The 13,376-nt window shown below is 46.0% G+C and overlaps 2 protein-coding genes across 2 annotated transcripts in view; one reads left to right on the plus strand and one right to left on the minus strand.

The window, feature by feature from the left end:
- Window positions 1-1,852, minus strand: part of sult4a1 (sulfotransferase family 4A, member 1) — a 13,948-nt gene extending 12,096 nt beyond the window's left edge. The window contains exon 1 of the mRNA XM_061229610.1: window positions 1,468-1,852. Coding sequence (XP_061085594.1) covers window positions 1,468-1,636 — 169 coding nt within the window. The 5' untranslated portion in view covers window positions 1,637-1,852. The remainder of the gene's footprint in view (window positions 1-1,467) is intronic.
- A 762-nt stretch (window positions 1,853-2,614) lies between these two features.
- Window positions 2,615-12,871, plus strand: pnpla3 (patatin-like phospholipase domain containing 3). Its single transcript, XM_061229475.1, has 9 exons — window positions 2,615-2,986; window positions 4,777-5,009; window positions 5,610-5,675; window positions 7,485-7,694; window positions 8,436-8,496; window positions 9,310-9,540; window positions 10,835-10,967; window positions 12,012-12,119; window positions 12,532-12,871. The coding sequence occupies exons 1-9, from the start codon at window positions 2,800-2,802 to the stop codon at window positions 12,752-12,754; spliced, it is 1,452 nt and encodes a 483-aa protein (XP_061085459.1). The 5' UTR covers window positions 2,615-2,799; the 3' UTR covers window positions 12,755-12,871.
- The last annotated feature ends 505 nt before the right edge of the window (window positions 12,872-13,376 follow it).

The following is a 13,376-nucleotide window of genomic DNA, read 5'->3' on the forward strand; positions in this document are numbered from 1 at the left end:
CATCTCCTCTAAGTCATCCTCCTTGCCCAAACAGTTCTGAACTTAGGTGAAATTGCCTACCCAGTTAGAAGACAGTCTTTTTTTGTTTTGCAAATTAAATTAACCACATGTTTTAAATATTACACAAAATATCATATACAACAGTATTGGTTGGCCAGCATAGATATGAAAACCGATGTAACCGACTATGTGCATTTGGTCCTTAATTACATGCAATACAAATCTCGGGGACACGTGGAGAGGAGGGATGTTTCGTTGTTTCAATTGAGATAAAAAACAATCACAAAACAGCGCCCCGTCTGGTGGAAGTAGGTTATTGCGACTGGTACCAGAGCGTGGGATGTTCTTGACGCTTAGCGCACGACAGTATTTTGGAGGGATGACGCATCATAACCAAAACAAAAGTTCACTGCAACTGACCCTTTTCATTTGAGCAGATAACGTGAGTGCGCTTCGTTTCCAGGGCTACGACGTGATAATGAGATTGGCACGAGAAGGGCACACCCATATGTTGACCTCTACCCCGATCGCGTGCATCACGCATGACTGCAATACTGCAGCAAACTGTATGAGAGATCGGTTTGTATATCAGTATAGCTGTCTGCACGACCAAGGAACCGATTTTGCGTTCCGTGGACTGTGTTCATCATGGCTTCATATTCAAAATAAGCAGAAGGTTTGTGGTGTCCGGTTGTATAAGGCCTGATAGGTGTTGCAGAATATTATCATCGACCAGTTTGCAAAGATCCAAGCCTTTATAAACGGTACAGCTGTGCCTTACCCTGTTTACCATGCTCCAGAATATTACAAAATTAAATGGAATCGTATGATCGAGATGGCAATGTCCAGAGTCCATTTTAGCCCTGCATAGCAAAACATATCAATAGCTCTGGTCGTTTTTATCATGGTTTCTGTCCTCGGAAACGTAAACACCATCTTCCATTTCCCTGATGGACGGCCACAATATTGACAAGGACCTCCTGGTACAATGTGCATGTTCAAATGTATTCACACGACGTAGCCTAGTTAAGGTGAACACTTGTCGTGAATAAATAAAGCATAATTTCTAATTGCACAAGAACCGAGGGCTTAAACGATGTTGCTGCAGGCTTATACGTGCATCCATGTCTGCGTCTTTGATAGTCTCATTTTGGATATCAACGTAAAGAAAGTATTTTATTGAAATATGACGGCCTCGGTGTTGGAGCGCAGGGCTTTGCAGTAGTTTGTAGTGCTTGAAATTAAAAAAACGTCGTGCAGACTCGTTTAAACGAAAAGCGACTAAAGCAACATGATTCGTTCTTAAACTCGGAGGCAACATAGTGGAATTCTCATATTTGCTGGTTGCAGTGAACAGCAGTCCCAATTAAACACGCATAATTAAGTCCGGTACAGGAGCCCTGCGCCTGTTTACATGCCCGTGACAGCACTATTCAACACATTGCAACATCAATTAAACGCGCTTACCTGATTTCGGATATGTTACTATCCATATGTCACTACTCCTGAGAGAGAAGTTGGCAATCTCCTCCATCTTCCCTCTGCAAAACGGAGGCAGTCGCACTCCATTGTATTCAAAGTATTTGCTCTCAAATTCTATCGGGGTGCTTGGCGTATCTGCCTCGCTTTCTGCCATTGCGATGCCGTGTTCGTTTTTTAAGGGTCGTGGGGCAGAAAAACCGATAAAAAAATGTTTTTCCGAACGGCCGAAATGTTCAGCGACGACTTGCTGGATCGTAAACCATTGACCTTCAGCCAATCAGATGTGGATGAAGTGATGTAATGGGATTCGCTCTGTGATGCTGCGACTGAAGCCCTGCTTCAGCACCACCGCTGTGCCTCGCGACCTCACTGCGCCTGCTCGCGAGTGTTCGCGTCTTAACCGGAAGAAGCATCCTGTCTCGACGAGAGTGCAGCCACACACACACACACACACACACACACACACTTCAATGCATTTATTCATATAATCCTTATGCTCTCTTGCATTGTTTCACGCACTTTTCATTTCGGCTGTTCCAAAATGTAGCGGTTGTTGTTTTACACACGTCGTTGTTTTGTTTACAAGACAGGAAAATATCACACTTGGAACCGCAAATTTATAAAAAATATTTATCGCATATTGTGTAGGGGACAAGATCAGAGGATGCTGATCACTCAGGGGACACTTTAAAGGAAGAGGCAAATCAATAAATAATTAAACAGAAATTACATTTTGGTCACAGCTGTTATATCGAACAATATCTGTGTTCTAAGTATGTTGTTAAGCACATAATGGTTTAGTGCGATTTGCCAATCATCAGACGTAGCACCTTCGTCGTGAGATCAATGAGTAATGGAACTGAAACGCGTTTGGAGATTATTTTTGCCGTATTTGTGGAGAGGCATGTGATGTCCTCGTAGCATTCAGTCCCTGTGACATACGGGCATGTTGAAATACTGTAGGTATTATATAATAAGCTGGGCTGTATGGAATTGTCTGAGTTGCTCAACGTGAGCTGAGCCGCGTTTCATGCACGCTATTGGCTACAGCCTGTGCCTGGCTGAGCGAAGTGGGCAGGGCTTCATGCAAACATTAGATCACATGTACAGTATTCATACAAACATTCTGCAGTGCAGAACGCCGTGTTCTTTGTATCACCATGTCGGCTACCCTAAGTTCAGGTTTAGAAATGAACTTGAATGATCTTTGCATCACGCTTTTTACATGTTTCTAGATAATCATTTAGAAATTACAGCTAATATCTTGTAAAGCGGTTTTTTTTTTTCTGTGTTTTGACAAGGACACCTTTTCTCGAAATGTTTGACCTTAAAGATGGATGGAATCTTTCTTTCGCCGGGTGCGGTTTCTTAGGAATCTATCACATCGGCGTCGCCAGTTGTCTGCTGGAGCAAGCCCCGTACCTCGTTAAAGGAGCGTCTAAGATCTACGGAGCCTCGGCCGGTGCGCTCACGGCTACCATGCTGGCCAGCGGCGCATCCATAGGTATCGCAAAGTTTACTTTACCAGCATTTAATATAAATTAGTAACTACATATGGATATCGATGCAATGAAAGTGTACATTGCTAATTTTATTGAATTTATTTGGATATGAATCCAAATCAGAATGCTGCATTGTAGATTCACGAACGTGAACATTTAGCTTCACGTTTTGGTTTTACTTTGAAATTGAAAGCGATAGTATTGGTTTTAACTGTACCCGGTCAACTACATAACCTTTGTACGAAATTAGGGAGTAGCATTGGCAGCATGTCCGGTTCATCTTTTACTAAGTTCTCACATGTAGTGTTTAATGAAGCGAATTAGTCCACTCATTGTCTTTTTCTCCGAGTAATTGAGAATTGAAGTCCATTGTCATATTTTGAATATTTGATACACATACAACTCAACTGAGTAATTGGCTCAACAGTACTGACTCACAATTACATGTTGATGTCACTTCAGTCAACAACATATGACGATGTGTTCAATTCAATCCATACAGAATCTCAGCCTTTGCCGCTTCAATATTCAATCACATATCAATACCTTAGATCGAGCGCCCTGGTATTGACCGCTTTGCAAAAGCACCACGCGAGTCGGCGGTTGCCTCGCGCGACATGACCGTTATTTGTCCGGGCTGTAATTGGCTGCCGCAGTCTGAGCTGAGAAAGGCCTTCGGGCCCGTTGCCTGTCTCTCAGCCCCTGAGCGGAGCCGGGGGTTTAAAATGGGTCATCGAAGTGTTCAGAGTCCACTCTTTTCGTGCCAGATAAGATACAGCTCAGGAGAAAGACCGGATCGACAGGATCGTTTGCTGGCGTCACCCGCATATCAGGTCACTTTTTATCTGGTCTGCAGACGGTCTTATCCGCCCAACCGTTCCCGGCTAACAGATTCAGTTTTATTTCATAACCCTGGTGTACTTTGCTTTGAATGTAAAAGTATAAATAATTGAATGTGTTTTAAAAACATAAAATATTTTTAAACTGTAAAAGCAATAAACACCTTTGGTGTGAAATGCCAGTTACCAGCTGTTTCAAAACCTATCTTGAGCTGGGAACCTACTGGGAACTCCAGAGAAGTTCAGCCCTGTAATGATCTGGTTACTTCCACACCACCTTCACTGCACGTCTGGACACGTTATGAAGGAATCGAACTTGAACTTATAAGTTCTTATCTTTCTCGAAAAAAAAAAAATCACCTCTGGTCACCAGCCTCCACTTTCTCGTTCAAATGAGAAAAACAAGATGGTTTACCCTCGAAACTGGATTTTCCAAGCTTGACATTATACTGTTTTTATCTTTACAAATGCAGAGTAAACATATTGCATGTGTACATGCACAGTATTATCAGCATGAAGACATAACCAGGGGTTGTTAACTGATAAGCCACTGTAAGATATTGCTGGAAAAGATTTTTAAGTCTCACAAATACACCAAAGTGTCTGAAGATATCCTATGTATTTGGGAGTAATAATACAACCAATAATTGGTCATGTTAGTCATGTTATTGGTTTTTTATGTTCTCCATAAGATAGATGATGTGTACATGTGTTGCTGTGTGAGTATGTGTGTGTTTATGTGTGTGAGTGTGTATGAGTGAGTAAGTGTGTGTGTGTGTGTGTGTGTGGGTATATGCATGTGTGAGTGATGTGCGTGTGTGTGTGTGTGTATGTGAGTGTTTGTTATAGGTGCTGTAGTAAGTTATTGGGGTTTGTGAGTGTGAATGTTTGTGTTTGTGAGTGTTTGTGATGGGGGGCTGTGGTAAGTGTTCTTGGGGTTTGTGTCCGCACAGCGCAGTGCTGCGAGGACGTGTTCGAGATGTCGAAGGAGGCTCGCCGCCGCAACCTGGGCCCCCTGCACCCGCGCTTCAACCTGCTGAAGGTCCTGAGGGCCGGGCTGTCCCGGGTCCTGCCTGCGCAGGCCCACGCGCTGGCCTCCGGGCGCCTCTGCGTCTCGCTCACGCGCGTGTCCGATGGGCGCAACGAGCTGGCGTCCCGCTTCGACTCCAACGAGGAGCTCATCCAGGTCAGCACCCGCCTCGCCTCAAAATGGCCGCCGGTGTGGGGCACCCCACCGGGGAGATGCACGGCAGCCATTTTGTGCCAGAACACTCACCATGCACCAGCGACTGAATCAGGGGATGGTTAGGCGGCAGGTTGAAAGAGCCAGGTTGGGAATTTAGACAGGACAGCGGGGCGGAGAGTGTCTTGGGATCTTTAATGACCTCAGTGTGTCTGGACCTAATCCGAAAAACAGATAATGTTCTATTTTGGGAATAATTAGTATTAGTAGTATTAGTATAATTAGTAATAACTATTTACAAGCATAAGCATGTGTATGCATGTCCTGCATAGTGGAGGTCAATGCTCTTTAAAAGTCAAAGATGCAAGATGAGATAAATATACAGTAACTTATTGGCAGTGTTCTGAGCCCCGTTAGTGATATCGAGGTCAGCTTGTATACTGTAATGTTTTGGTGGCTGAAGGAGATTGTAATTGTGGCTGTGGCTTGTGTACTGTAATGTTTTGGTGACTGAAGGAGGTTGTAACTGTGGCTGTGGCTTGTGTACTGTAATGTTTTGGTGACTGAAGGAGGTTGTAATTGTGGCTGTGGCTTGTTCTCCAGGCGCTGATATGCAGCTGCTTCATCCCCGTCTACTGTGGCCTGATCCCGCCGTCCTTCAGAGGAGTGGTGAGTTACCAGACCCTCCTCAAACACCATTACAATTATTTAGCTGACGCTTTAATCCAAAGTGTCTTACAGTTGATTAGACTAAGCAGAGGCCAGTCCCGCCCTGGAGCGATGTGGGGTAAATGGCCTTGTACGCGATAATGGATGTACACGACACAGGCTCAGTGGGATTGACGCAGGCCTTAAAATGAGGAAGTGGGAGGTTTGGTCACGCGTGTGCTCATGAACATGGCCTGGACATCAGGAACGTGTGCAGATCTGAAAGTGTGTCTCAGGAGAGAAACCCGCTGTCCTCCTCCGTGTTTCCACTTGTGCGTGCATGTTGCTGTGCTCTCATGTTTCTATTTCCAGTTTTGAGACCAGCAATTCAGCAGTTTTCCCTCATTTCTGCACTTGTAACAATGTTCCCACTGGCAGTCTGCCCTTCTCATGCGTTCTCACACTCTGATCAGACGATATATTGATATACGTATAAACTACATTTTCCAGGAGTCCTGTTACAAAGAAGTCTGGGTTGTAGCTGGCCCTGGGGGCAGACGGCCTTGTCGTACTTGATGTTACGACTCAAACAAACTCCGTTCTGCCCTCTAAACTGACAGTTGCCCCCAATGGACCGATTTCAGTTTAGATTGCCATTCCCCAAACCCCCTGGACTGAGTTGAAATACATAATTTGTTATTGTTATCATTCCTTTAAAAGTGAGCGAACCCTGGTCTCCTGCATGAGAGACAATCACACTAACCACATTTGGTGGTGTTCTTTTCAGTATATGAGGCTACTCATAAAACTTTTTTTTTTTTTTATTCCCCGATAATTGGCACATTTAGTATGGTATTTAGGTAGAAAATACAACTGTCTGCTGATACAGAGGCTCTAAGGTCCGAGCCAAACGCAGCAAGCGTCAAAGGAAACAAGATGGCCCCTTTCGCAACTTTTCTCCAACCGCATTCTGGGCCATTCGGGTGTAAATCCACGGCTCCGTAATCTTCTGACGTAACCCTGGTGATTTACCGCGTTTGTGCTGTAAGTCACAGTGTGACTTTTTAACCCCTGATCCAGAGTATATTTCACATTCGCTGCTGTTCAGAGAGACGACCGCTGTCATGCCTGCGGCCTTAAATGTGTTTTTACACGACGACACCGAGAACGCACGGTAGTATCCAAATGCCTGCACAAATCTGCCTCGTTAATCCCGCTGTGTGCTGCCAAACAGAAGGTTATTGCCCCATATGCACTGTGTTGTAATTAGATGTTTTATGGCAGACTATTATTTGATCTAGGTTTTTGCTGTATTAATTCAATACAGCAAGTTGAGCAGGTTGTGATTATGACATTATGCAAGAGTGGAATTAAGATAAATTTTATTATCTATATTTTCATATTTTTATATTTTTCTCGTTTTTATATTATTTCTTTTATTTTTTCCATTGGTGAAAAATAGTTATGAGTTTCACAGTGAACGTTCAAAGTTAAATGTTATTTCAGCTGTGATTCATTTTTTATTTTGATGTTGTTTTTACTTTCCTTTCCTTTATATACATATTTTTTAATCTGGAGGGATACTCAAAGATTCACCAAACATGGCATTCTTGTTGAGGACAGTGCCAAGCAAATGTCGTGAAAAGCATAAATGTATCCTTTATTACAAAGCTGAGCTGTTGTTCCCTCTCTGAACCACAAGATGGCGACAGGGCGCCATGAATGGTAGTTTATTAAAACACGGTGCACTGCTGCCACCTTGTGGCGTAAGTGGAGAACAACAACTCAGCTTTCTCATCGTGAATTTCCTCTCGGTGTCTCCCAACGCAGCGGTACGTGGACGGCGGCATCAGTAACAACCTCCCGCAGTACGAGACGCGCAACACCATCACGGTCTCCCCGTTCGCCGGAGAGAGCGACATCTGCCCGCGCGACGGCTCCTTCAGCCTGCACGAGCTGCGCTTCACCAACACCAGCATCCACGTCAACCCCGGCAACATCTGCCGCCTGACCCGGGCGCTGTTCCCCCCCGAGCCCAAAGTCAGCATTACTCGTTTATTTATTCAATAATAATGTGTTATTTAGCTGATGCTTTTCTCCAAACCGACGTACAGTTAATTAGACTAAGGAAATCCCCCCCCCAGAGCAATGCGGGGTTAAGGTCCTTGTAAATATAATCAGGCCAGCCCGTAGCCGAGTGGCTAAGGTACATGACTGGGACCCAGAAGGACTAGAAGGTTGGTGGTTCAAGCCTCGGTGTAGCCACAATAAAATCCGCACAGCCGTTGGGCCCTTGAGCAAGGCCCTTAACCCCACATTGCTCCAGGGGAGGATTGTCTCCTGCTTAGTCAAATCGACTGTAAGTCACTTTGAATAAAGGCATCAGCTAAATAACAAATTATTATTATTACATAAATGGTAAATGGCAGGAATTTGTATAGCGCCTTTATCCAAAGCGCTGTACAATTGATGCTTCTCCATTCACCCATTCATACACACACTCACACACCGACGGCGATTGGCTGCCATGCAAGGCGTCGACCAGCTCGTCAGGAGCATTTGGGGGTTAGGTGTCTTGCTCAGGGACACTTCGACACAGCCCGGGCGGGGGATCGAACTGGCAACCCTCCAACTGCCATACGACTGCTCTTACTGCCTGAGCCATGTCGCCCCCATGACCACATAACCCATGAGTAATTAGCACATCGATCAGTAAATGCCCGATTGCCATTGGTGAGGTCCGTCCGTCCTAACGCAGGTGTGGTTTGCTTTGTGTGACAGGTGATGGCAGAGATGTGTCAGGGTGGGTACGGAGACGCCCTTCGCTTCCTCAGAGAGAACAGTGAGTGTTCTCCTCATCCTCCGCGGTTTCACCCCAGCACCTCCTGGTGCCTATTACAGACCTTTTACACAAACCGGGCTTTCCTCCCACTCCCTGAATGCTGGGATATCTGCTACCTCGCATCAATATCACACCTCAACAGATGCTAGTATAATGTGTTACTGTGTAAAGTGCCTTTGGGACGGTCTGCTGTGAAAAGCATTACACAAACAGAATTGTTTCTATTTGATGGTTTATATGTCGCGCATTGTTTAGATCTAAAGGTTTATATGTTGATGGTGTTTTCTTTATTATTGATTCTTTGTTAGATATTTATGATTGGTATTGATTGTTGGGCTGCATGGATGGTGCAGTGGGTAGCACTGCCGCCTCACAGCAAGGAGGTCCTGGGTTCGAATCCCCGTCGGCCGGGGCCTCTCTGTGTGGAGTTTGCATGTTCTCCCCGTGTCTGCGTGGGTTTCCTCCGGGTACTCCGGTTTCCTCCCACTGTCCAAAGACATGCAGGTTAGGCTGATTGGAGAGTCTAAATTGCCCATAGGTTTGAGTGTGTGAGTGAATGGTGTGTGTGCCCTGAGATGGACTGGCGACCTGTCCGGGGTGTATTCCTGCCTTTCGCCCAATGTATGCTGGGATAGGCTCCAGCCCCCTGCGACTCTGTTCAGGATAAGCGGGTTAAGCTAATGGATGGATGGATGGTATTGATTGTTGATGATTGATATTGATTATTGATTGTTGATGATTTATATTGATTATTGATTGTTGATGATTGATATTGATTATTGATTATTGATTGTTGATATTGATTTCTCTCAGATCTGCTGATGCGGGACAGTCCGTCTGCAGGTCTCTCCGTGTCTGAGCTCAAGCAAAGCACGTCCGCCTGCTGCTGCTCTGGACCCGGGGACAGCCAATCGGTGCCTGGCGAGGCCGTAGTCACGGAGACGGCCACAGAGTGGGTGCTGAGGAGGCTCCGCCTCCTGAGGAAGAGGCACTGGTGGCTGGATGAGCAGATTATCCACACCCTGCCTGCGCCCCTCAAGAAAGGTAGGGGGCGCCAGAGGGCCAGTGTTGACTGGGCTGTGTGTGTTTGCAGTGTGTCGCGTGTATGGTTCCCCCTTGTACCTTAATCTAGGACTTTTTCGTTTGTATTTGTCCTGGTACTGTAGTTTCTGACGTTGTAGATGTCTGGGTATGGTAATTGCAGACTCAGCCTCTCTACCTTGTTTACATGACTTATATTCATGACTTTAGAACTTGTGAATTGTCCCTTTATCTGACCTATTTGGTAGTTTGTTCTATGACCTTGATATGCACTGATATGTATGTTGCTTTAGATAACCGCGTCTGCTAAATAAAATGTAGTGTGTGTGTGTGTGCGCGTGTGAGTGTGAATGTGTGTGTGTGTGCGTGTGTGTGAGTGTGAATGTGTGTGTGTGTGTGTGTGTGTGTGTGTGTGTGTGTGTGTGTGTGTGTGTTTGTGTGTGTTCTGTAAGTTGCCTCTTCGAAGCCTATGTCAGGCCCTTCATATCTCTCTGGATGTATGACGTGCATTAGAAAATGACAGTGCCTCCTTCAGAATACAAGATCAATGATTTAAATGCACTGTAATGCACATTTGATTGATTCAAGTTTCAAAACTTTACAGGAAGATGTCCATAATACTTTATGCATATACTTGCTTGTAAAATATAAAATATTTATAATAGTTTGTATCTTATAAAAGCGTTTACTGGCAATCAACTAACGTATATAATGTATTCTGATTTGGTAACATCCAAAAGTAACATCGTAAGATACAAAAAAATAAATAGGGAATCACAAGTTACCGTGCTGAAGGTGTGCCGTTTTAAAACATGCATCTTTACGAACCGAGAAAGAAGTGGAACGTCATTATAAAGTGTAATTCACCACTTGCACCACAAGGTGTCATCAGGACACCACAAATCCGCGATTTAGCTGGTTTTCTAAAATGTACAAAGTTGTGAACTACACCACAGCGATTGGACGGGTTTCCTGTGGCTGGGCCTTGCTAATTGCAGCTTGTATCCATATTTAGAGGATATATTTTTGTCCAAGAATTTGGACAGCGTTTGTGTCATTTTTAGCACTTCTGAAGAGCGTGTTAAATTCCAAACCTGGCTCTTTCAACCTGCCACCTAATTATCCACTGATTTAATCGGCAAAAACATTGTTCTCTCCCTCTCCACCTCAGCTGATGTGTGGTGAGCATTCTGACACAAAATGGCTGCCTTTGCCTGCTACACATTGGTGGTGGTTGAGGCAAATTTCCCCCTTATCCCTCTCTTTCTCTCTCTCTTTCTCTCTTTCTCTCTCTCAGTGCTGTGTGAGGCATGTAGGGAGAAGCACAGCCTCTACTCTGGGGTGACAGAGCTGTTCCCTGTGCGCATGGCCTCCTACATGCTGCTGCCCTACACCCTCCCTGTGCAGTCTGCGTACTGCATGGCCCAGAGGTAAACTGGTCATTGTGTAAGAGCGGTGTTGGGGTATCAGTGCTGTAGGAGTGATGTTGGGGTATCAGTGCTGTAAGGTGGATGTTTTGTGTTGGAGTGATGTTGGGGTATCAGTGCTGTAGGAGTGATGTTGGGGTATCTGTGCTGTAGGAGTGATGTTGGGGTATTAGTGCCATGAGGTGGATGTTCTGTGCTGTAGGAGTGATGTTGGGGTATCAGTGCTGTAGGAGTGATGTTGGGGTATCAGTGCTGTAGGAGTGATGTTGGGGTATCAGTGCTGTAGGGGTGATGTTGGGGTATCAGTGCTGTAGGAGTGATGTTGGGGTATCAGTGCCATGAGGTGGATGTTCTGTGCTGTAGGAGTGATGTTGGGGTATCAGTGCTGTAGGGGTGATGTTGGGGTATCAGTACTGTAGGAGTGATGTTGGGGTATCAGTGGGGTAAGGTGGATGTTCTGTGCTGTAGGAGTGATGTTGGGGTATCAGTGCTGTAGGAGTGATGTTGGGGTATCAGTGCTGTAGGAGTGATGTTGGGGTATCAGTGCCGTGAGGTGGATGTTCTGTGCTGTAGGAGTGATGTTGGGGTATCAGTGCTGTAGGAGTGATGTTGGGGTATCAGTGCTGTAGGAGTGATGTTGGGGTATCAGTGCTGTGGGAGTGATGTTGGGGTATCAGTGCTGTAGGAGTGATGTTGGGGTATCAGTGCTGTAGGAGTGATGTTGGGGTATCAGTGCTGTAGGAGTGATGTTGGGGTATCAGTGCTGTAGGAGTGATGTTGGGGTATCAGTGCTGTAGGGGTGATGTTGGGGTATCAGTGCTGTAGGAGTGATGTTGGGGTATCAGTGCTGTAGGAGTGATGTTGGGGTATCAGTGCTGTAGGAGTGATGTTGGGGTATCAGTGCTGTAGGAGTGATGTTGGGGTATCAGTGCTGTAGGAGTGATGTTGGGGTATCAGTGCTGTAGGAGTGATGTTGGGGTATCAGTGCTGTAGGAGTGATGTTGGGGTATCAGTGCCATGAGGTGGATGTTCTGTGCTGTGCTCCAGGCTGGTGGAGTGGATACCCGAGGTGACAGAGGACATGAGGTGGCTGTATGGGGTGGCTGGCTCTGTGTGCAGACAGGCGTGGAGAGGAGGAGCTCCCAGCATGGGCAGGTGAGAGACTGACCCATTTTACACCACTAATGAAGACATGCCCAGCCTGCTACACCCCCTCCAGACCTCACTGCTGATCTACATTATGAACTAGCCCTATATTAAGTGCCTTCAGTTTGCTCCTTTGGGTTTTTCCAAAGAGCACCTTCATTTAATTCACTAATAAATGTACCTAAACGCCACAGCCTTCTCCACTATTGTTGATTCTCATATAAATTAAAACCTTGGTTTGTGTGTGTGTGTGTTTGTTTGTCTGTGTGTGCATGTGCGCGTGTGTGTGTCTGTGCATGTGTCTGTGTACGTGTGTATGTGTGTGTGTGCGCATGTGTCTGTGTACATGTGTATGTGTGTGTGTGTGTGTGAATGTGTATGTGTGTGTGTGTGTACGTGTGTGTTTGTATGTGTGTTGCAGTGATGTCCCGGTCAGGAGGTGTGTGAGTCTGCCTCCCTCTCTGGAGGGTACAGAGTCTGTGACAGAGTGGGACGGGTCCCGGCTCCTCGCCTCCACAGACCTCCCGAGCGTCCCCTCCCTTCCCACAATCCCCTCCGCCGACCTCAGGACTCACGGCCACTCCCCTGAGCAGATCCGCTTTTCCATCGGCCCGGGGGACGATTCGGACCCCCCCCTCCCCTGACCCGCTGGATGGATGGTACCTTTAGGGGGTTGTCTGGCCAAATCTTATTCCAAAAAGTGCTGGTCAGTGTGGGTGCAGGGTCTTGATTTAGCCTAGCACTGTGACACCGACAAATTTAGCAAAGAGATTATTTAAACAGAAACAGTGGAGCGTTGACCACCAAGTTGCAAACCGTGGGCGGACCTACTGAAGTAGTTATGGTTTGCTATGGTGGCGTCTGAGAAGGCCATTCGGGCTTTAAAGCATAGGTCATTACTGATTTGGGCTACACCCACTATACGGGAGCAAACGTACCTCAAAGCGCTTTCCGATTTAATGTGCTGTCTGTGTTTTGTTGCTGGGCTGAAGTGAAAACCTGCTCCCACACCAGCCCTTTTGGGAGAAGATTGGACGCCCCCCTGCTCGAGACATAAAGCCTCTTACCCCGGACGAGTGAGTCCACGGACACTCCCTGTCCTATTAAAGGGACCACGAGGCAGTACTGACCCAGTTTCCTCAATTTAGGAGCCAGAACCTCACAGACTTCAACCTGCCCTGTACAGAGACAGGGGTGCCAGGAATCCATCAAACCAAAGACGTGTCACAGGATTAAAAAAAAAAAAAAACATTCAGACTCCTCCTT

The sequence above is a fragment of the Conger conger genome, chromosome 19 (genome assembly GCF_963514075.1).
Source record: "Conger conger chromosome 19, fConCon1.1, whole genome shotgun sequence".
In the NCBI taxonomy this organism is placed as follows: Eukaryota; Metazoa; Chordata; class Actinopteri; order Anguilliformes; family Congridae; genus Conger; species Conger conger.

Coding starts and splice junctions, on each gene's coding strand:
- pnpla3 (XM_061229475.1), top strand. CDS start 2,800: ATGTTTGACCTTAAAGATGGATGGAATCTTTCTTTCGCCGGGTGCGGT. Junction 5,010..5,609: donor CCAACGAGGAGCTCATCCAG/GTCAGCACCCGC, acceptor CTTGTTCTCCAG/GCGCTGATATGCAGCTGCTT. Junction 5,676..7,484: donor CGCCGTCCTTCAGAGGAGTG/GTGAGTTACCAG, acceptor CTCCCAACGCAG/CGGTACGTGGACGGCGGCAT.